General features: G+C 38.5%; 1 protein-coding gene across 6 annotated transcripts in view; it reads left to right on the top strand.

The window, feature by feature from the left end:
• The first annotated feature begins 3,030 nt into the window (after positions 1–3,030).
• Positions 3,031–21,722, top strand: part of LOC128741544 (protein Wnt-2) — a 41,278-nt gene continuing 22,586 nt past the window's right edge. The window contains exons 1-3 of one of the 6 annotated variants that reach the window (XM_053837439.1): positions 3,031–3,150; positions 3,691–3,897; positions 14,713–15,098. In XM_053837439.1, the coding sequence (XP_053693414.1) occupies positions 15,046–15,098 (53 nt within the window). In that variant the 5' untranslated portion in view covers positions 3,031–3,150; positions 3,691–3,897; positions 14,713–15,045. Of the gene's footprint in view, positions 3,151–3,172; positions 3,259–3,690; positions 3,898–9,415; positions 9,446–14,712; positions 15,099–21,722 lie in introns of those variants that run through there. The other 5 variants (XM_053837442.1, XM_053837443.1, XM_053837441.1 and 2 more) reach the window with 5 other exon arrangements.

Raw genomic sequence — 21,722 nt, forward strand, 5'->3', positions numbered from 1 at the left:
AATCGATGATCTTCGTTCTTAATCCTCTCACATTTTGATAGTAAATACTGAGGGATTCTGCGCATGTCGATGGAGCTTCAATGTTCTCACTCGAGTCTGGTGAAGTAGAACCAGTTGTGATATTTCGCTGGTTGTAGCTATCTGTTTGTGCCGCTGGAAGTTGAACAGTCATGTTGACATTGGAGAGTAGAACGCGTAGCAACCTGAGTGCAGCGTAAAGGGTCACACAGAGACAAATTGTTACTATAATTATACTTGCCTGTGCAAGCATGATGGAAGACCTCCATTCCACCAACAACCACAGGACCGAGACGACTATGATGAGCGCTGGCTGGAAAAGGCGCGACTGGGTTGAGGTTCATGGAGGCTTCCAAAATGTTTTCTACGGTGCGTCTCGATTCGATGTCGTCTGAGTTAAAAGTTGGATTTATTTCCTGTTCCACTGTTAGTTGCTATACACTATAATCAATAGTGGCTTTCTTCTTGTTTTCAGACGTTGATACACGGAACATTTTTCACTCCATACTGCGTGGTCAGCGCAAGCAGAATCATCAGTTTTATGCTTATGGCAATTTGCGCATTTGAGAGACGTTGAGACGCACTGTTTTACCGAGTAGCCACCAGCACACCGTGGACAAGTTTCAGTGCTTTCTTTGCATTCCGAGGCCTTATGGTTAAAACCGCAACATTTGAAACACCTTAAAACATCCAGACCATCGAGCGCTCGACAGCTCTCCCAGTTGCACAATAGTTTCCCCTTCTCCATTATTTTATGGTGTGTCACTGCGTCCTCCTCAAAAATTGCATTATACTTGCAATCTGTTTCTCTAGTTGCAGCATAACACTTACGCAATTTAAAATGGCTCAAATCATATAAAAAGTGGTTGTCTTGCAATAATCTTTCTCTTAACTTTTGTTCTTCCATTTTCACACTCATGCCCAGCAATTTCACTGTAGGTTTTGGTGGTTCAGATTTTTGCACATCATATAAGTCGCCCATGCTCTTAACTACTCTGCCTTTCAGCTCATTCACGGATCGTTCGGAATGTATCACGGATTTTGGAATGTATCAATTGGACGTTTTATTGCAATTTATTTTATTTTTCAATGCACTACACTACACCCTACACTACACAATTTCATTACACTTCCCCAATCCTCCATTCCCTATCCCATGACGTTCACTTGAGTCAGAACACTTAGTTCGTTCATTACGCGTCCCAAATACGATGGAAACTGGAGAGATTTTCGGCCCTAGGCCCCATCATGATCCCAAGATTAGATTAGACTAGATTATTACATAGGCATTATTGCATTGGCAGTTGTTTTACTTGTGGACAAAGCCACTTATATACCTAAAAACCTCGCAATAAACGGTGAAAACGGGAAAAATCACGTTATGGAAAACTACGGCTCCCACCGCTTGCGTTGATGAACAAAAAGCAACACCGCAGAAAAGTGAGCTGTTAAATGCGCGTTGCAGAAAAACAGGGGTTACGACAAGAAAAACAGGTGTGCAATTGATTTGGAAGAAGTATCGTTCGCTGTTCTAATTACTCAACCTACGAATTTATCGGAAATTATAAAGACCCAATTTTATTCACTTATTGAGTATAGCAAGTTTCTGTCAATGCTACGAAACCCATAGGACATGTTTACTGGCATCTAATGTTCGGTGAAAGCTATCTGCAAATCAACTTTCTTAGCAATTTTGATAAGAAAATCGTTTGGTGGAGGCGAAATTTATTATTACGCTTAAAAATTACGTTGATTTACAGAAAAAAATCGTAACATTCGATGGATATTGAAATTGTATAGCCGATGTTGTTGACAAATTACATTTAACATACTAAACCGTCGAGAAAAGGTGCAAACACTACGAACTGTGCATTAATTGGGTGGTTGCCATAATTGGCAAATTACCCTACACCAACTGCGTAACTTAGTCTTCTTGTTTCTTTTGATTACCCGAAAGGAATCGATTAAAAGCCTGAATTTTGTCGAATATTTTTTGTGCAGTGTTGTTTTTAATGTTTTTGAAACGATGGTTCTACATTTGATGAAGGGACGGTAAGGGAAGGTAATGAAGAAGGATTTTTTGGGAATGGAGGAGAAAGAGTGGAAAGAAAAGAGGGAGGGGGTAATAGGTAGCTACACTTAACAAGTTGTCGTTGTGACTCCTACCTTTTGTCCAATGCTGGAAGGTGCATGGGTCGAACCAAGCTATCATATGAGATTATAACCGGATTCGAACCCACAACACCAGCCAGGGCCCTACCTTGGACAAAAGGTAGGAGTCACAACGACAAGTTGTTAAGCGTAGCTACCTAAACCCCCCCTCCTTGCCTTTCCACACTTTCCCCTCCATTCCCAAAAAATCCTTCTTCATTACTTTCCCTTACCGTCCATTCATCAATTGTAGAACCATCGTTTCAAAAATAATAATATATGCCTGACCGCATTTCAAGGTCATGACTAAAACCACGAGGTTTGGTCAAGTGTTGTTTTTGTAGGTTCTGTTTACCAAAGTAAAACCATGGCACACGATTTAAATTTATTTTCAAAATGTAGTCGAAAACAATTGGAGAAACCATATTTTTATTCGTGAGAGATGAACATCCAACTGTAATATTCTCATCAATTGTTGTATATCTTCGGATTCTTTCATACGATAACCTGAATTTTAATAGAATCAAAGAAGATACGATTGCTCAAGCTTCCCTAATTTTGTTTATGATATTTTTGCAATAATCATACCAAATATTGTTATGCAATCGATCTACTTAGTATATGCGATTTGTGAAAAAAAATTATAACAAATTCCGAACATTTAAATACTCAGACTTGCTGAATTTTTACCGCTGCTAGATTCATTGATCCCATAGTGGATGAGGATGTTGCGTCGCAAGAGTGTATCGTATATATTTTTGTTAAAGATAGAGACATTTTCAGCTCGGATCTTATGTTTAGTTCCAGCTGTTTTCCAGGTCTCAGTTTACCTTCGTCAATCAAGCCGGCAGGGTAGAAGCGCGTTACAGACTCGAATGTGTTCGCGATTCTTACGGAGCGCGCATCTCTAGCGGACCTCGTGGTGATCTTTCCGTTCTTGCTCGGTTCTTCGTTCAGAAGCTATGCGCGAATGGTCGGAAGGTGAATCGTTTGTGTTTATTTGATGATGGTGTGCTGCGCGGCTGTTCGCTATCATCACGCCGTCAGGCATCATTGACTTCTATCATCACAGAATACCCAAAGAGTCAGGTAGTGCGCGCATCCAATAAATCTTTATCCCCGAAGATTATCGTTTGTAAAAGATTCGGGGACGACAGCAGTATAGTGAATTTTTCTTCCCTTTTCCACTGAATTTAGAGCATTTTAACATTCAAAATTAGTTTCTATTCGCTTTCTAACCCACGAGATAATGTGAAAACTGTTCTAACGACTTATTTCGAAATTTAACCCGCGTTTATGTTTTATTGTAATTCTCGATATTATCACTAGCATAAATATCTTGGAAGAACAGTCAGCAAAGAAAGATGAGGCGAATTAGCGGACAAATCAACCTAAATTTGAATGGTAACCGGTGACTCACAGCGAATTCGAGAAGAGCATAAAGTTTATGTGTTGGGCATAAATCGTTTATTTCGGGAGGTGTTTAGTTGATGTTTTATTAATGATAAAATCGTTCTACAGCAAAACAACCACGAGTGCAGCCGACTAAAGTGAAACGTGAAGTTTGATCAATTAATTATGGTGTAGCATCAGTTGATCTATAATTCTGTGAAGCTCATAGTGATTCGTTCTACATTCAGTTGAAATGATAACATGACAGCTCTTTGATTTCTCTAGAATTAAATAAACAAGATTAAGCAGGGGGTTAGCGGCGGAGGATAATTATATGTATGGAGCTAAAATATCTTTGGCAACTGGCATCCCGACTGGGCGTAATGATTTTCGTTTCTGAATAATTTCAAATTTCAATCTGCACAGTGGAACAAAGCTCTGAAACTTAATGATTTGCTGGATCTAATATTAAGGTTCATTGCGTGGTTAGCTTAAGTGAAAAGGACATCACTTGATGGAGAAGATCGTAAAATGAACATATGTATTTGGAATTTTATTACTAGTATATACAGCAATTCCACAGAAAAAAGTGATGTCGGATAAAATTGAGCCAATTTTGTTAAAACTCGCTGTACTTTTTGCGTTTTGAAAGTAACTAGACCCATAATTTTCCATTTGGCTCTTCATTTGGCGGCCTTTTTTGCGTTAGGATGGTTCCAATAAATAAGATTTTTACTAATCTTCCCAATATTATTTCTTGTGCTTAACACTAAACTTCGAAATGAACAAGACAGTTATATTTTCTTGTAAGAACTATAACTGTTGCATCCTGTTTACACCGATGTTACCCTCTTAATTTTGCAATAACTTTTGAACTATTAGACCGATTTTAAGCATTGATTTGAAGAATGAAAGATATTTTAATGGGCCTTCTAGAAAAATACCGAGGCGGAGCGAAAAATCATTGGTTTTTGAAAATCGGAGGCTTTTTCATGATATTTAAATAACTGGAGTTTTTTTTAAGAATCAAAGTTGCTAGAACGCAATAGACTTTTGCCTGCAATGAAATGGATATTTTTGGTATAGACGAACTAGAAATATTCATTTCTTTGCCAATAATATCCATGGCCCAGTGGATCAAAAACTATAATTTTTCAAAGTCAGAAAGCTAGGTGAAAATTGCTAGGACAACTCTTACTCTTACTCAGAAATGGCACCCTACGAGCTGAGAAAAAAAATTGCCGGTCTAATTATTTGTAAAATGGAAAAAATTTAGCGGTTAAATCGGAGCATTTTTTTCCGATAGCAATTTTTGTGGAATGGCTATATCTAATCTAGCTTTTTCACGAACCACAATGGCGGACATCATAATCCGAGTTCATATTATTTGAACATAACATTGACATTTCTGTTTACATTGATTGTTTTCTCTCCACACGTTCCTATAAGTTTGCGTGAAAGTGTGCTGAAAGAAAAAGATCGATATAAACAGAAATGTCAAAAATGGGGTTCAAATATTACGAACATGGATGGCTCGTGAAAGGCTGGATAGATGCTGCAGTTGATTTTCTATTTTAATATTCTTCATGTGGTTTTTTATTTAAACGAAACAATTCACCTTACCTTGTCGTCGAATTTTTAATGAGTGGGCGTTAGATCCACTTGAAGCAACTTTGCTCTTTTACCGAAATATTGTGCTCAGCGACGGAGCTCATTTTTACTAGAACGGATACGTCAACAAACAAAATTGTCACATTTGGTGTGATGGACAGCCATAGGTAAGACCAAGATTGTCAATGCATGCAGAAAAAGGCATTGTTTTGTGTGATTTATGAGCCGGCGGCAGTCCATTTTTTTTAAATGGAGATGGCCACCTTGTTCCTGTCAATCTAGCTGATTTGATCATTGTAGTAGAAAACAGTTGATCACTTCACTAAAAATTTTCATTGTCGGATTTGAAATTGGATTCCGGTCTTGCATGTTTGAAATGTTTCTACTAAAAAGTAATATGAATGCTATGTAAAACCTCGCAAAACCAATATATAACTGGAAAGATCCCGGACAATGACTACGGACGTTTTGCCATGAAAGCAAGCATTGGCTCTGGACTATATGTGGCTTCAACAAGATCTCGACATGATGAACCTACTGAGAGGCAAGTTTGGTAGGCAATGAAACTTTCGTTTCGAACCTATAGACTGGCTACCCAAATCATATAAGGTACCCCGGGGCAAGAGCGAATACGGGGTAAGTGGGAACGGAGCTCATAACTCGCGCCAACCTCATTTTCTCCAACTGAACCTTTCTAGAAAGGTACAACTCCTACGCATACCTTTAAATCATAGATTATTTATAATTGGCATTCAAAGCAACAAAATTGAATTATAAATTTAAGCGTCATTTTTAATTTGTGTTACAAGTTGAATGCACCTTTCTATAAATGATATTTTTGTCGCATGCTTTCATAAAAGTACATGTTTTTTCGACAGTGTGTAAGCATACTTAGTATATTATTAAGTTACACACGAAGACTAGTTGTATAACATGTCAAACGGCGTTAAATATATGGGACGAAATGAAGACGGCTCTTCAGAGCGCCTGGGGCAAGTAGGGCCAATTAAAAATAAAGTGTTTCAGAACAAAACTTCCTATCTTAATACATTTTTTTGATCTACTACCGAACGTTTTTAGTTCAATTACATAATATTTGTATCGGTAAAGCTTTAAAATAAAACCGAAAAGGACTAAACCAAGAGGACCTAAAAAAGAAGTCCATTTATATGGCTTATGAGGGAGAAAACAGTTTGGTCATATTCTGGCGACGCATAAACGATGTTAATTGTGTCTGACAGTGAAAGAAAAAAGCGTTATGGTTGTTATAGCGTAACAATTTCTTATGATAATTTCACTAGTAGCACTAACGTATTGGGCATGGTAGAACAAACAGATTATAATCGTATCTACGAACTTTTAAAGCATGGTTAATTATAAATTACGTCTTGCAAGAATTGCAAAAAGCTACATGTTCAAGTGGATTGCGTTACTTTACTGCTTACTTTACTTGACTTTACTGTAATTACTCACGAGTTGTGTTTGATATTCATTATAAAGTCGCCGGTTGTGCTTTAAAGGAAATCAGATTGTGTCGTAGCGTTTTAGGATGAACCATTCGGAAAAACATTGTCTTTGGTTGCTTTTTCCAATGCTTTAACGATGCTGTATATCAATATTATACACAATTATCTGTTATTTTATGCTTTTTTATACCCTGGTGAATAGGGCCAGTGGGACCTATCGCCATAATTTTGAAAATTCTCCTTAGATTCATTTCACGTAAATCGATAGTCTTTTTTTGTATTTAAACTTTCGAAGTGACACCACTGAAGAGTCCTCACATGGTTCAAGGATTACGCAATATCGGTGAAACGTATAGGGCTAAGTAGAAAGCTTGGATTCAAATTTGCAATTAATCACCTCGGATCTCAAGGCATTTCTAATCCGAGGATACAACTGCAATTTTATTAGCTTCCTACCTATACCATATCCTTCATTTATTGTAAAAATTACTGCTAGTATAGAAATAATTTAAATGTCTGACTACAGTAATAAATCAATACAAGAAAACGACGTAGAGTATAATGTAAATTAATTAATGGAAACTTTAGCAAGTCTGGCCGCAAGTGTCAAAATGTTGTAGATTTCCACAGAAAGTGGAAAACCGCCAAAAGAAAAATATCGAATACTGTTGTCAAAAATCTGTCTCAGAAGGTTTGTGTAAAGCTGCGCCTAGAGTGAAAGAGTTATAGCAGATGATCGACAATATGTTGGTCCTTAACTATAGTATTTATAAACAAATAAAAGTAAAAGGTAGAAACTATTGCTCTTGAAATATTTGAGAGATTGTTTGCACTGTTACTGTGCAATATCTAATAACAAACATAAAAGCAAACAATTTACAAGCAAAAATTTTTACAACTCTTCATGTCTGCCGATGCCCGGCGGCAAAAACAAGAAATACTCGCGCCGCTAAAATTAAACAATAAATCATTAGTTTCCAAGATTTATAATCACATGCTTCGTAAACCAAACTAAGCTAAACATTAGAGAAATCTCCTAGTTTCATTTGCAGTGGAACACCTAATGGAAGAACGAAAAGTTGTGCCCCTACTCATACGTACCTGCCTTAAACCTCAAAATGCAGAAACCTGAAAATAAAACAACCAAATTGCCAGCTCAAGTTTCATCTCGCAAAACAGTCGTAATCTAAATGATGACGATAATTTTGACGATGATTGTTAATTTGGTACAAATGGGGTTCTGACAGATATAATTGCTGCGGCAAAGCTACGATTTCTTCGTTTCCCGCATCCATGTCATGGGTAGTTTTGGTTGCATGTTGAGTGACGCTCGTTGTTGAGAACATTTCCAGGTTCGTCGCTTGAGATGCGAAAGGACAAGTTGTTCGAATATCACTACCGGTTTGCCCCAAGCAGGTGTTTCGAATGAGATTGGTTGATCTCGGAGCAAGCTTATTGTCATACAAAATCAAACCATTTGCTGACGATTGGTTAATGGATCGTTAATACGAGGGCTATAAATATTTTGACGCTCTAAAAACCATTGGCACCATGTAGAGCAAATGAATCAGATCAGCGATAAATTATACTAATTTATAAACATGAAACACGTTTTTTCCTCCAAAATTATATGTGAACAAAATCAACTACTTTATTTTTCGAGAGTCTTGTACGATTCCCTGCCTTGTTGAATTGAGGTATGTATATAGTTGTATTAGAAGCAAACGATATGACTCTTAACTTTACAAGCATGATTTGGCTTGTACAGTTTTTAGTGAAGTAATACCTTGAACGAGCATTTTCACGCTGTTTTAACTATCAAACAGAAAAATAAAAGTGTAGCAAAACGGTTAGTCAATGTTAGCAGCCGGCATTCATATTTTATGCGAATATTCATTATTGAATATTCATATTTTATTCCACGAAGCCTGGAAGCCGAAGATTATGAAGCTTCAAGGTACTTGTATCTTTATGTGGAATGTAATAGAACATATTAAAGTTTATATTCAAAATCTGCTAAAGCTTTACTAATTGCTCTTCGCTTTGCTGAGAAAATATATTATTGCCATTACAAAGACAGTTATCTAATATAAACGTGAAAAAAGAATGAATAATTGCCTCAGTTTATGTGTTCATTAAAAGATCATACCGTACTTATTTGAGTGTTCAGCTAAAGCCGTACACATCTGTTGACATACAGTGATAGCAAATATGATTATGCATTGCAAAAATAAAGTACAGATGCTATAAATTACCATCGCAAATTGTAGTACAGTGTACAACAACATCCCTGAATCGATATTCGTGCCTCGACAATCCGAAGGTATACCGCTCACAGATGTACATTTGCGACCTCTTGTCCATGTACATTATCCTATGAGTATACAAGTAGTACGTTCACGACATGATTACTGTTTTTTGCGGATCGTAGACTGTGCTATCACATAAGCATCATCTGTGTTCCTTCATTACTGTGCATGCAACCCTAATAAACAAACGAATGGAGAATTTTGATTACGTATAATAAGTAAATTAACAAGATCACCTACAGAGAGAATCCAAACCGCTAAAATGTTATGAATTTCATATAACTTGGCATTCATTGAATCATGAATTTTGAAGCCAAGCATTGCAAAATATGTTATGTAAATGTTTCTACGACATGACAATAGTAATTTATTTTACATTTACTTTTTAGTGGAACTTTCAACCGACACGATGGGTTGATTAGTTCGTTTTGCTTTTTGTCAAATTTAATCACGTATCCAATCCAATAAAATGCTAATCGAACTTCCATCGGCTTGCAGGTAAATAAATAAGTATAATTAATTGTCTTGATGACAGAAAATCAGTGTAAAATCCTACGTCAAATGCATCGGCAATCCAAATTTGATCATTGTAATAGATAACAGTTGATCACTTCACTTCTTGCATGTTCTTGCATGTTCAAAATATTTCTACTAAAAACTAATATGAGTGCTATGTATAACCTCACAAAATCAATATGACTGGAAAACGCTCAGCTGTGACCCGATAATTACCGTTCAACGGTCGGTGGCGTCAATTTATTATTTGATATTTATCATTTCAAACAAAAACCTAACTAACTGCCAAGGCAACAACTCATTGATCTTGTTTGAGCTGCTCGTTAAATTGGCAAAGCTGTACGACCAGAGTGTGAAAAGGTATTCAATACGAGACGTTCAGTCTTGAATCAACTTAACGAGTGATTGATGTCACGCTTCAATTTCAATGTCCAGGAGCCGTACGAGCAAGATGCATTCGTATGGCGTAACTTGGAATAATCTTCATTTCTCTGTTGGGCTTTGAAAAAAAGTAATAACAAAGCAAACCCGAATAGAAATGAAAATCAAAATCTCATCGAAATTGGTTTTTGAGGACACCAACATCCCAATAAAAATAGATTTATTTGTTTATGTTTTCTTTATTTCTTGATCTGTTTTGATTTTGACAACAAACAATAAAAAAAATCAAAGTAACCAACTTCACCGCTCCCGGGCTTATTTCTGCCAACACTGTAAAATATTTATTTATTTACGGAAATTAGAACTGGCTTTTTCAATTCACTCCGACGTTTCGACTATTTATTTTAGTCTTTTTCAAGGATAGCTATAATATTTTGTCATGTTTGTTTTAGTTATAAATGTCTTTTGTTTTGATTGTACCTACAGTTGTCTCAGTTCGTCGTTAAAAATCTTTAATTTTAAGAATGTAAATGTCTTCTTTAGTTTTTCTGTGCATATCTGTCGTCTGCAAAAGATTAATATTTGTAGTCTGTCTCAGTTTAGTACAGTTTGTTGGTGAAAAAACCTTTCCAAAAACTTCGCTACTATCATAGTTGAACCTACTTTTCAAACTTCGCACACTAACTGTTTTCACCGTTGCTATCTAATTGGGAAGGGGTGGTAGGGAAATTGTGCTTCTGAGTGGGTTTTATGGAGGCTAGTATCCCTGCATATGTATGGTTTAATCCATCTACGTCGCTCCGTCTGTTGATTGTATTGGGTGTATTGTAGATATGGCACATTTCTAATATTGGGAGAGCTTTTTTCTTGTAACTGCGATCGACTATTTTGGTGTTGGGTAGATCAAATCTGTGGTTGTTATCTATGCAGTGTTCTACGAGAGCGGTTTTTTCTCTGAGAGCTCTTATCTGGTTATCAGCTGTTGTGAGCAGGGATGGTTCGATCACTTTGACTCAATTTTGATTCATTTGACACTACCGTCTCAGCCGAGTAAAATTTGACAAAGTCATGTATGAGACATTTGTAGAACTCGTTATTATTTACAATTTTGCAGAATAAAGTGTTGCTATAATTTTTGAAGTTACGGCGCTACAATGCTAGTACCTCTTTAGTAACTAAATGAACGTTCATTTAGTTACTAATGAGATACTAGCATTGTAGCACCGTAACTACAAAAGATACTGCAACACTTTATTCAGCAAAATTGTAGATCTAGTTATTATCTACAAATGTCCCATACATCAATTTGTCAAATTCTGCTCGGTGAGGACGCTACTGTCAAATGAATCTAAATTGAGTCAAAGTGATCGAACCATCGCTGGTTGTGAGTCCGTTTTTTATAAACTTGTCCAGCTGATTGATAGTGGTTTGGTGGCCAGAGAGTCTTGTTTTGAGATGGTTGGTTGTCATCCCAATGTATATTGACTCGCATTCTCTACATTTGGTACTATAAATGACGTTGTGTTGCATTAGTGTTGGGAGAGTGTCTTTAATTGGTGGGAGGAGAGCGCTTAGATTATTGGTGTTTGAGTATGCAATTTTGATATCACCAAGTTCTCTTTTGAGAATTTTGGCAATTCGAGGTGATGTGAAGGTGCTATGTGTGGGATTGATCTGTAAAGTTGTGTGGGTTGCGTTACTAGAAATGGTTGCTGGTTAGATGGTATTTGGCTTTCTCGATCTTCTGGTGATGATGCTGTCTGGGTAGGCGATGGTCTATGCATGGCTGGCTGTTGGTTGGATGTCGTTGTATTGCTGGATTTACATGGTGTGTTCGGTGGTGGTGGCAGTTCTAATTTCCGTAAAAGACTGAAAAGGCCAAAAAAGTGTATTTCAGTCGAAAATGCTCAAAGTTGACCCGGGCTGACGGACGATGCATCAGTATTTCAGCAATATATGGGAAACCGCAACTTTTCTGGTGGACTGGATTCAGGGTATATTGGTCAAAGTCCCTAAAAAAGATGACATAACTGAATGCGATAGCATAACCGGCGTAGCATCACTTTCCTCTATATTACTTGAAAAGTAATCGGTAAGGTAATCCTCAACCGGATTCAGGAGAAGATCGACGCAACTCTCGCTGGATTCCGTGCTAGCCGATCATGTGTAGACCGTATCACAACACGCCGAATTATATTGGAGCAGTTCAACTAGTTCCAGGACTCTCTACTGCTGGTGTAGGCTAGCCCATTTCATCGAGGCACAGAACGAGGTGTTCTCGTGCAAGGTTTTGCACATCGCCGTCTTGTCCAACCCTATAGGTGTTACTGCTGGCGTGAGTTGAGCTGCATTTTATCACCGCTCGTTATGGATGTGATATTAGTTGGAGAGTAATTGACAGTAAACCAAATCGAGGATTATCTTGGAATCCTTTAACGATAAAGCAGCTAAATGACCTCGACCTAGCCGACAACATTGTCTTGCTCGCATAACGCCTAAACGATATGCAGAGCAAGTTAGGTGACCTCTCCGAGAGCTCGCAGCTAGCAGATCTCACAGTAGTGAACACTGACAATCCCATAAACTTCACAGTAGCGAGACAACAATTCGCTTCGCTTTCCGCAGGTTGCTATGGAAAGACCCGTTCCGTCTACCTAGTTATGCCGCTGTCAACTGATTGATTTAGAATCTCTCTTTGTTCGTAGAACTGCCTCTAGAGCTTTGTTTATTGCGGACTGCCTGCAGGGTAGAATAGACAGCCTTGCGCTTATGGAGCAGATTAACATAAATGTGTAACCTCGAGCACTGCGCAATAGTGCAATGCTGAGAAGCCTCGTCGCACTAATTACTCTATAAATGGCGCTATCGGTGGCCTGCAGCGGGTTTTTAATCAAGAGTTATCGTTATTCGATTTTCATCTGCCACGTCGAATACTTTGCAGCTTTGTCTGTAGACAAAGCGAAGGGCACAATATATTTTCGTGGTCGGGGTCAGTCCCGGAGTAGTGGTTAGCATTCACGCCTCTCCCACGGAGGACCCGGGTTCAAGTCCCAACCCCGCAGAAGTCACGAATGACCCAAGCTGGATCAAACAAAAAAATTCGTGGCAACAATCGCCCACATTAAGCAAAAACTCAAACCAATCATACCAGATTGCATTCAAGACGAGCAAAAGTAACGTAGTTGCATTTTATTGAGTTACATAACGTTAGCGTTACAAAGCTAACCTCCGATTTGCTCTCAATTAGACGCGAGGCGAGGCACGCGGGCTACAGCTAGGAAATGAATAAATAATAAATAACAAGTTGAGCAGATAGATACCTTCCAATATCCTGGTAGCCAGACAACGCCCGATGATGGTACCAAAACTGATATAGCCACATGAATCAGAAAGGCCAGAGTGCCTTTGCAAGTCAGCGAAACATTTGGCTCACAAACCACATTACTCATACACATTACAACCCCGAGATCTGCAGAGAATCACTCGACTGCAATCCGCAAGGACACCGTAGAAGAGGCAGAACCAGAGGCTCCTGGCGACGCAGCGTAGCCAACGGCTCTAGATGAAAACCTGTCCTGGCGACAGGTAAAAGCCATAGCGAGTAATCGTATAAGCAGTGGAGAACTCTGATTTCATCGCTTTATTCTGCCGGACCGGCGGACATGGACAAATCATTATGTCCACCTTGTTCGCCACAAAACACCAGTTTACCTTAGTTTGCTTCATGTTTTTGGGACCCACTTAAGGTTCCGCTTGACGATGGCCCAATATCTCTAGATTGGACAAAATTCTGGCGTTTTGAAAGCATTTTTGGCCTTGTTGTTGGAGGCATACCACGTCATGGCCTTTGCTCTGTAATGGCAAAATTCCAAATCTGGCCAAAACAGCACGGAACGTTGCTTCAAGAAAAATAGCAACGTTTTTCCAGGCACTCGTTCACTTAGTGAATGAGTTGCTTCAGTTGCTCAAATCGAAGCTTTTCTCCTCACCCGTGTATAGTTATTGTTTAGATTTATAACCATCGAACTGTCAAAAATAACTATGCTGCAAGCTGCGTTATTATGAATTGCAGGGGGAATAACTATTGATCTGTTAAAAGTTTAAAAAAATCGCGAAATAACTCACAACCTAAGATGCTCAAAAATAACTCTTTGGATCACTACATTTCTATAGAGTTAATGCCATAGGGCATATTTTTTGTAATCAGAATTTAACTATTTTTCACGAGGTTCTGTATGATGTTCATTGTTTTATATAAAAATTATATACTAATCATGTTTTCATGTTGAAGAAGCTCTTGCAAAAGAGGCCAAATATATTGAAACGTCGGGCATAGAAAAGAAAGTGTCGTTTTGCTTTGCCGATTGGCTGTCCATGCCGAAAAAATAAAGTCAGTAATGAAGAGTACCCCAAAATACACACAAGCACACATAAAAGTTCACTAAGCATATCACTCGTTCAGTAGCGTTATAACAAACATAATTACAGTGCATTACAACTGGACGATACCGCAGTAGATCTAAGTACTGGTGATGTGACACAAATAAGGGGATTCAAGCAAGATGGGCAACGTTCTCAAATCTTTCTATAAAAGTGAGGAACGTGGATCACGCGTAACTGATATCTTATAGTTTCTCATAGGAATAAACCACAGTGCATTTAAATATTAAAATTATAACTGAACGGTGGATAAGCTAAGTGTGGAAACGTCATTATTAGGAATTAATTGTACAAGGAATCGATAATTATCAAAGTGTTTAAATTGATCCTTGAGCGCGGTGTCGGGTGGCCAGTTGCTGATGTTAATAGGAATAGTACGCTACGATATCCATGTTGTTTTATGAGCATATAATTGTTTACTAATTGAGTGCAACGAAAGAAGTGCCAGTGAATAGCAATTGCAAGCTGCTAAGAGATTACATAAATTTGCATGAGCTGACAACTGCTATCTTTCATCTCTTGGTTTGTGAAACCTACGAAACCTGACTGAAGGAGAGTGGATTGAAGAGCAATATTTGCAAGCGTTACCCATCCGACAAAGCGATGGTTAGGCATGGGCCGTAGTTCCTATCAACAGTTTTCTCAACAGTGTACGAGGATGATTGATGACAATAATAATAAACATTTGCGCGTAATCAACGGAGAATCGTGATCTGGATCTGACTTTAACGGAACGATGAACGATCGGGCTATGATGTAAAATGAGAAACATTCCATTGATCGTCTGTATGATTTTCATGTTCGTCAGAGTAAGGTAAGAATCATAACACCCATGTCACACGTAATAAAACAAACAAACGTTGACATCCCTTGTGAGGCTTACAATGCAAAATTCTTGTTATTTTATTGTTTTTAAGCAGATATTACTTTTTCTTATCGTGTTTTGTAAATAAGCCTGAGATCGAAAAGTAAATCAGACATTGGAAAAAATGTAGACTCAAATAATAGAACGTTCATAGATGCCTTCCTTCGATTGACTGGAATTGTGAAATCCTATTTTCGAATTCATTCAAATTGAACAGTCCGCAAGAATATCCGATACGAGAGCAAATAATAATCATTAGATGTCAACCTGAGAGGAGAATATGCATAACGATACGATATATCAGCATTGATCAAAAAAAATTTGATGCAATACTTTAAATGATTTTGAAACCACTTTAGTTTGAGCTGGAAATAAAATGCTCATTTACTTATATTACTTTATTTTAATTCTGATACGTCGTATAGGGAAAATCTCGGATAAGTAACAAGAGCTACGCAACTCTACTAATCTTGATCTGAAATCTTCTGTTCTTGTTTTCAGAATAACACGTTCATAGTAAGAAGAAACAAATGAGCTAATGTGACTACTTTTAGTTGACAGAAAAAAGGGGCTTCTTGTATATCCCGAGCTACTTGCTCACTTACATTTGATTACCGAGTACGGAAAAATAAATTTTGCCAAGTTATCTGGTAAAATTTTAATGAGATTTTGGCTAGAGTTTTAGATTCATTATTTACATATTTATTATTTATAATCTATTTATTTGGCGGTTGCATCACAGGTTTAGTTAGATCCTGTCATGAAGTTTTTATGCTGAATAACATCCGAGCATCAAAACAGAAATCTGCAAAGGTTAGTATTTTATTAATATCAAAATGGTTTCATAAAAATTAGTTTACCACGTGATTTTTTCTGATTTATCGAAAAAAGGATATTAAGTTGAACTGAAGCTGAACGCTTGTTGATCTCGTTCATGCCACAAAACAATTGAAGTTTTACGGTAAGCTTCTAATTTCGATAATGGAAAAGCGACAATGTTTGTGTACCTGCCGAAAATGCTTTGTACCCTGCACTTTTTTTTTTTTTTTGAAAAACATGTTGAAGGTTTTCCCTTTATGTTAGATAGCCATATTTGCCAAAAGACAGGCTATCAACATCCACACTCACGTGCTATGAGTTCAAAACGTGCTTCGCTAGACAATGAGAACTTTCGTTAAATCTATTGTACCATTACCAGATGCTAGCATAAATTTATCTTTCAGCAACCCAGATTACATGCATATTTTTTTGCAAATTTGTGATCGTATCTTGTTCGCCGTATTATTAAACATAAATATTTACATTTATTACTACTTGTATTATTCGCTTCTACTTTTCTTCACTCCACGTACCAACGCAAACTGTTTCATATTACGGTGGCACTACACAGGCTCAAATCTGATGCTTCTGCGCGCTGTTGGTTGGTCTTTATTTGTAAGCTCATATTTTGATTTATTGCAGACAGTGGGCATGAAGCTGAGTGGGTTTCGAGTGTAGAAAGGATGCCCCGTACATCGTATAGAAGCGCCATAACATCCACTGTGAGTTCAAGTGTATCCACTTTCAGCTGAATTATGAATTGAAGTTGTCATTTGCGACATAGTTTATCAAATAATTATTTGCATGGTTTATATATGATAGCTTGATGAATGAGGTATAACAAATAAATTAAAAGGTGAATACTACTACAATTAAGGAGAAACAACGTCGATAAAAAAGAGAAATACTGACAAACATAAAAGTAATTAAATTAACATTAACCTTGGCGGCAATAAGCTCAATATTTTCCGGTTGAAAGACTCGAAAGTGAGGTTTTAATTGAGGCTCACAAATCAGTGTTTCAGATTTCAACCAACAGTGCGCCATTGCAGCTCTTATTTCTTGTTAGGCCTGTTAGCCCTACTCTAACACCTTTTGGTTTTTATCTTAAAACTATGATCAAAATTATATAATTTTTGAATTGACAAATGAATACAAATAAAATATGCCCTGGTTTCGTTAGTGTATGGGTCACAGCACGTCGAGTGACTGATATCCGTGATCTTTAATATCTTTCCATCGTATTTTAACATCTGTTTTTGTCGCTTGTTTTCAGCGGTATCTTGTCGTTTTTTGTTGAGGTTTTGGCGTTTTTACCTTTGTTATAGTATATTTTATCTTAATTTTGCCGCTTTTTTGTCATCTTTTCATCATCTTTCGTTCTGTTTTTTGTTAATACCCCAAAAATGTTGTCATTTTTTGTATTTTTATCGTTCTTTATTTGTTTTTCTGACGTTCGTCATCTTGTTATCATTGTTCCGTCATCTTTTCATCACATTTTCATCTTTCTACTGTCTTATCGCCTTCCCTTCGTAGTCCGTTTTGTGTATTTTAGTAATCTTTTTATGATTTTCTGAGGACTTAAATGTCCAATAGTTTTTGGTTATCGCATAAAAAGAGCATATAGAACATTAATACAAATAAAGCAAAGATTCCAGTTTCTTAGTTATTTATTATTTATTGAAAATAATTCATTTCACCTTAAAATTTGTCTACATGAATAAAATCTTATCCCAAATTAACTCTACGCAATCTCTAAGCGAACAAGTGTGACGGTACACCAAAGTCCCAAATAATTCCTCCACATTTGAAAAAAAGCAAGTTTAGAAAGTCCATTACGCCATTGCACAGTGCATTGATAGCTTTAGTCACGAATATTGCTCGTTGCATCTTGCGTCGGTGTTCAAGTAAACCGCACCTATCTACGTAAGCAGGAAAGCTAGCAGGATGTTCCCAGGACAAGCGTTGTTAAGCTAGTCGGATAAATCTCTATTGCACACGTTCAATCCGTAGGTTCCATTTTAGCTGTTTAAAAACCAAACAAGACTACAATTCTTCAGTAGTGGACGAGCTTGGGCGCAGTACAATGGTTTAAGACAGTGTGGATCCTTAAAGTTCCGACCAATTTTAAATGTGAAATCAAGCTGTAGAGATGCTTTGGAGATAATCAACTCACGATGTACAGTGTGACACATAGATATTCGAACAAAAACAAAGTCATATATTTTTGTAAATAAAGGCTTTATTTCGAATTTTAGTATTAGAAGTTGTTTACCCATAGATACAGAACGCAATAAACAATCATTGCGCTATTGCATCGCCTTTTGCCCGAATAAGACGCTTCAAACGCTTTTTGAAGTCGTTAAATGCGGCACGCACTGCTTCCATCGGAATATCATCCCATATCTTGTTGATAACTAACTCGAATGCTTCCAAATTATGATATTTATAAGCCTTGAGCTTCTGCTGCATGTACCCCATTTACAAAAATCCAGTGAGTTCAAAGCTCCATCATGTTGAAAACTGAAGCTCCAACATGTTGAAAGCAGTAATATTCTTTACCATATATTCCCCGAACGTAAGGCATCAAATTTTGTTCTAAAACCATTTCTAGATAGTATTTTGCATTAACTTTTGCACCCTTGTACAAGAAGAAGTTTCCCTTTCCATGTGCAAGAATGCTGATGTATTTTGGTCTCGTAGTACATTACGTTTGTGCTTTGGAACGTTCATGATCGAAACCGACCACAACCGATCAACACCTCGGAATCACCGTGCCGACGGAGTAGCAGTTTGCTTCTTTTCTGCCGTTTTTATTTTGTTGTTTCCGTTTATCCATGGATTTTACGTTTTTGAATGCTTTCATATCCAGATCCATTTTCAAAATTCGACGAAGAGATTCCCTGTGGATATGCAGCTCAACTGCCAATTTCGCTCTCGACGAATTCGCTCTCGAACAACCTTTTTGACATCTGCAGTTCTAACGCTTCGTTTTCTTTTGGTTTATTTTACGGTTTTCGGCAGATCCCGTCACGACAAATTTTGTTACAAATCGTCTTTTTATGCCGAGATGTTTGCGGTCACGGAAAATAGCAAGACGTAAGTCATGATGGCATACACACATGGTGTTAGTTTGATTGTATTACAATTAATACCATTGCCATTGCAAACATAAAATGATTTTTGTTCGAATATGTATGTGTAACACTGTAGATTAAACGTCAGTTTGGTGTCCAGCAAGACGCCAAGGTCACTAACTCGGTCCACTCTACGTAACGCAATATCATCGATAGAGCATTGAGTTTTTGATAGTTGATCGGGTTTTTGATGCGGTGAAAACTAGTAACTTCACAGATGCTTACAATGAGCCAGTTCCGTTTGCACCAATCAATGAATAAATCAAGTAAACATGCAAGTGGCGGCAGCCGTCTATATTTCCTATCGAAGCATCTTATCGTTAAAGAATAGCAAGAAAAGCAAAAGTCCCATGTTGCTTCCTTAAGAAACTCCAGACTTATTGGTAAACACCGATGACACACTGCTATCCAGTTTCACTGAGGTAAGAGTTCAACCATTCAACAATATGTAGAGAAAGTTTCCGTAATAGTACTGCATGGTCGATTCGATCGAAAACTGTTTTCAAGTCATAATTTGAGTTTCTTGATTTTTTCGGTGAAATATAGACCAATATTATGTTTTCCGCGGATGTTTCGACATAGTATTCTTCGGTCATTGACTACGCATTACGCACTACTATATTTCACCGAAAAAATCAAGAAACTCAAATTATAAAGTGAACGGTGACTAACTCAAACAATGTTTTCAAGTCAGTTTAGATGGGGTCAGTCCCGTCGTAGTGGTTAGCATTCACGCCTCTCACACCGAGGACCCGGGTTCAAATCCCAACCCCGTAGAAGTCACGAATTACCCAAACTGGTTAAAGTGACTATAATCAAACAAAAAAAAAGTCAGTATAGATAGCATCAACTTGCCTCTTGTCTTCCATATGCGAGATATACAACGATGTAAACTCCAGCCCGGTGGAAACCGGTGGAAACCAAGGTCGTATGCTGACAGGGGAGGAGGGCTCCTTCGAGCTACGTTGGCCCTCCGGCGATACTGTGGGGTTGGTTGCGGGCTTTGCAAGCCTGAACCACTAAAAAATCAAAGCAATGGACTCCGTAAGTAATAATAATAACTCTAATCGGAACAATCGGCAAAGACCCAGGCGACGAAAACGGACTAACGATTGGAAATTAGGAACATGGATCTGTCAGTCTCTAAATTTCCTTGGAAGTACCCACGTGTTTTCTAAAGAAGTGAGGAGCCGCAAGTTCGACATCGTAGCGTTGCAGAAGGTATGCTGGAAAGGAACGATGGTACGTACGTATAGAGATGGTCATACCATCTACCAGAGCTGCGGCAATACACACGAGCTGGGCACAGTTTTATAGCGATGGGCGAGATGCAGAAGCATTTGATCGGGTGGTGACCGAATGTGCAGATTAAGAATCAAGGGCCGATTCTTCAATATAAGCATAATTAACGTGCACAGCCCTCACCTCGGAAGTACCGATGATGACAAAGACGAATTTTACGCGCAGTTGGAGCGTGAATACGACCGCTGCCCAAGACATGATGTCAAAATTATCATCGGGGACTGTAATGCTCAGGTTGGTCAGGAGGAGGAATTCAAACCGGTGATTGGACGGTTCAGCGTTCACCCGCAAACGAACGAAAACGGCCTAAGACTTGTCGACTTCGCCGCCTCCAAGAACATGGCCATACGTAGTACCTTCTTCCAGCATAACCTCTATCATCGGTACACCTGGAGATCACCCAATCAGACAGAATCACAAATCGACCACGTTCTGATAGGTGGTCGGCACTTTTCAGACATTATCGACGTCAGAACCTATCCGGGCGCTAACATTGATTCGGATCACTACCTAGTGATGATAAGGATACGTCAAAAACTATCTGTTGTAAACAACATACGATACCGGCGCCCGCCACGGTATAATCTAGCGCGACTGAAGCAACCGGAGGTCGCCGAAAACTACGCGTTATCTCTCGAAATCGCGCTGCCGGAAGAGGGTGAGCTGGATGAAGCCCCTCTTGAGGACTGTTGGAACGAGTGGTTTGACGAGGAATGCCAGCAGATATTGGCTGAGAAGAACGCAGCGCGGGTACAAATGCTGCGTAGAGCCACCCGTCAGAATGTGGAGCAATACAAACAGAAGCGGAGGCAGCAAACCCGACTTTTCAAGGAGAAGAAGCGCCACCAAGAGGAGAAGGAATGCGAAGAACTCGAACAGCTGTACCGCTTTCACGACACACGGAAGTTCTATCAGAGACTCAACCGATCTCGCAAAGGCTTCGTGCCGCGGGCCGAAATGTGCAGAGATAAAGATGGAGGTATCTTGACTGACGACCGTGCGGTGATCGAAAGGTGGAAGCAGCACTGCGACGAACACCCGAATGGCGTGCAGGCGGAAGACCACGATAGCGGAGGAAGTGACCACATTGGTGTAGCAAGCAACGAAGATGTGCCACTCCCATCGATAAGGGAAGTTTGAGAAGCCATCCAGCGGCTGAAGGACAACAAAGCAGCGGGAAAGGATGGCATTGGAGCGGAACTTATTAAAATGGACCCGGACAATTTGGCCGGAGATTTGGGATACGGAACGACTACCGGAGGAGTCGAAAGACGGGGTTATCTGCCCTATCTACAAGAAAGGTGATAAGCTGGAT

Source organism: Sabethes cyaneus, chromosome 3 (genome assembly GCF_943734655.1).
Source record: "Sabethes cyaneus chromosome 3, idSabCyanKW18_F2, whole genome shotgun sequence".
NCBI classification, from domain to species: domain Eukaryota; kingdom Metazoa; phylum Arthropoda; class Insecta; order Diptera; family Culicidae; genus Sabethes; species Sabethes cyaneus.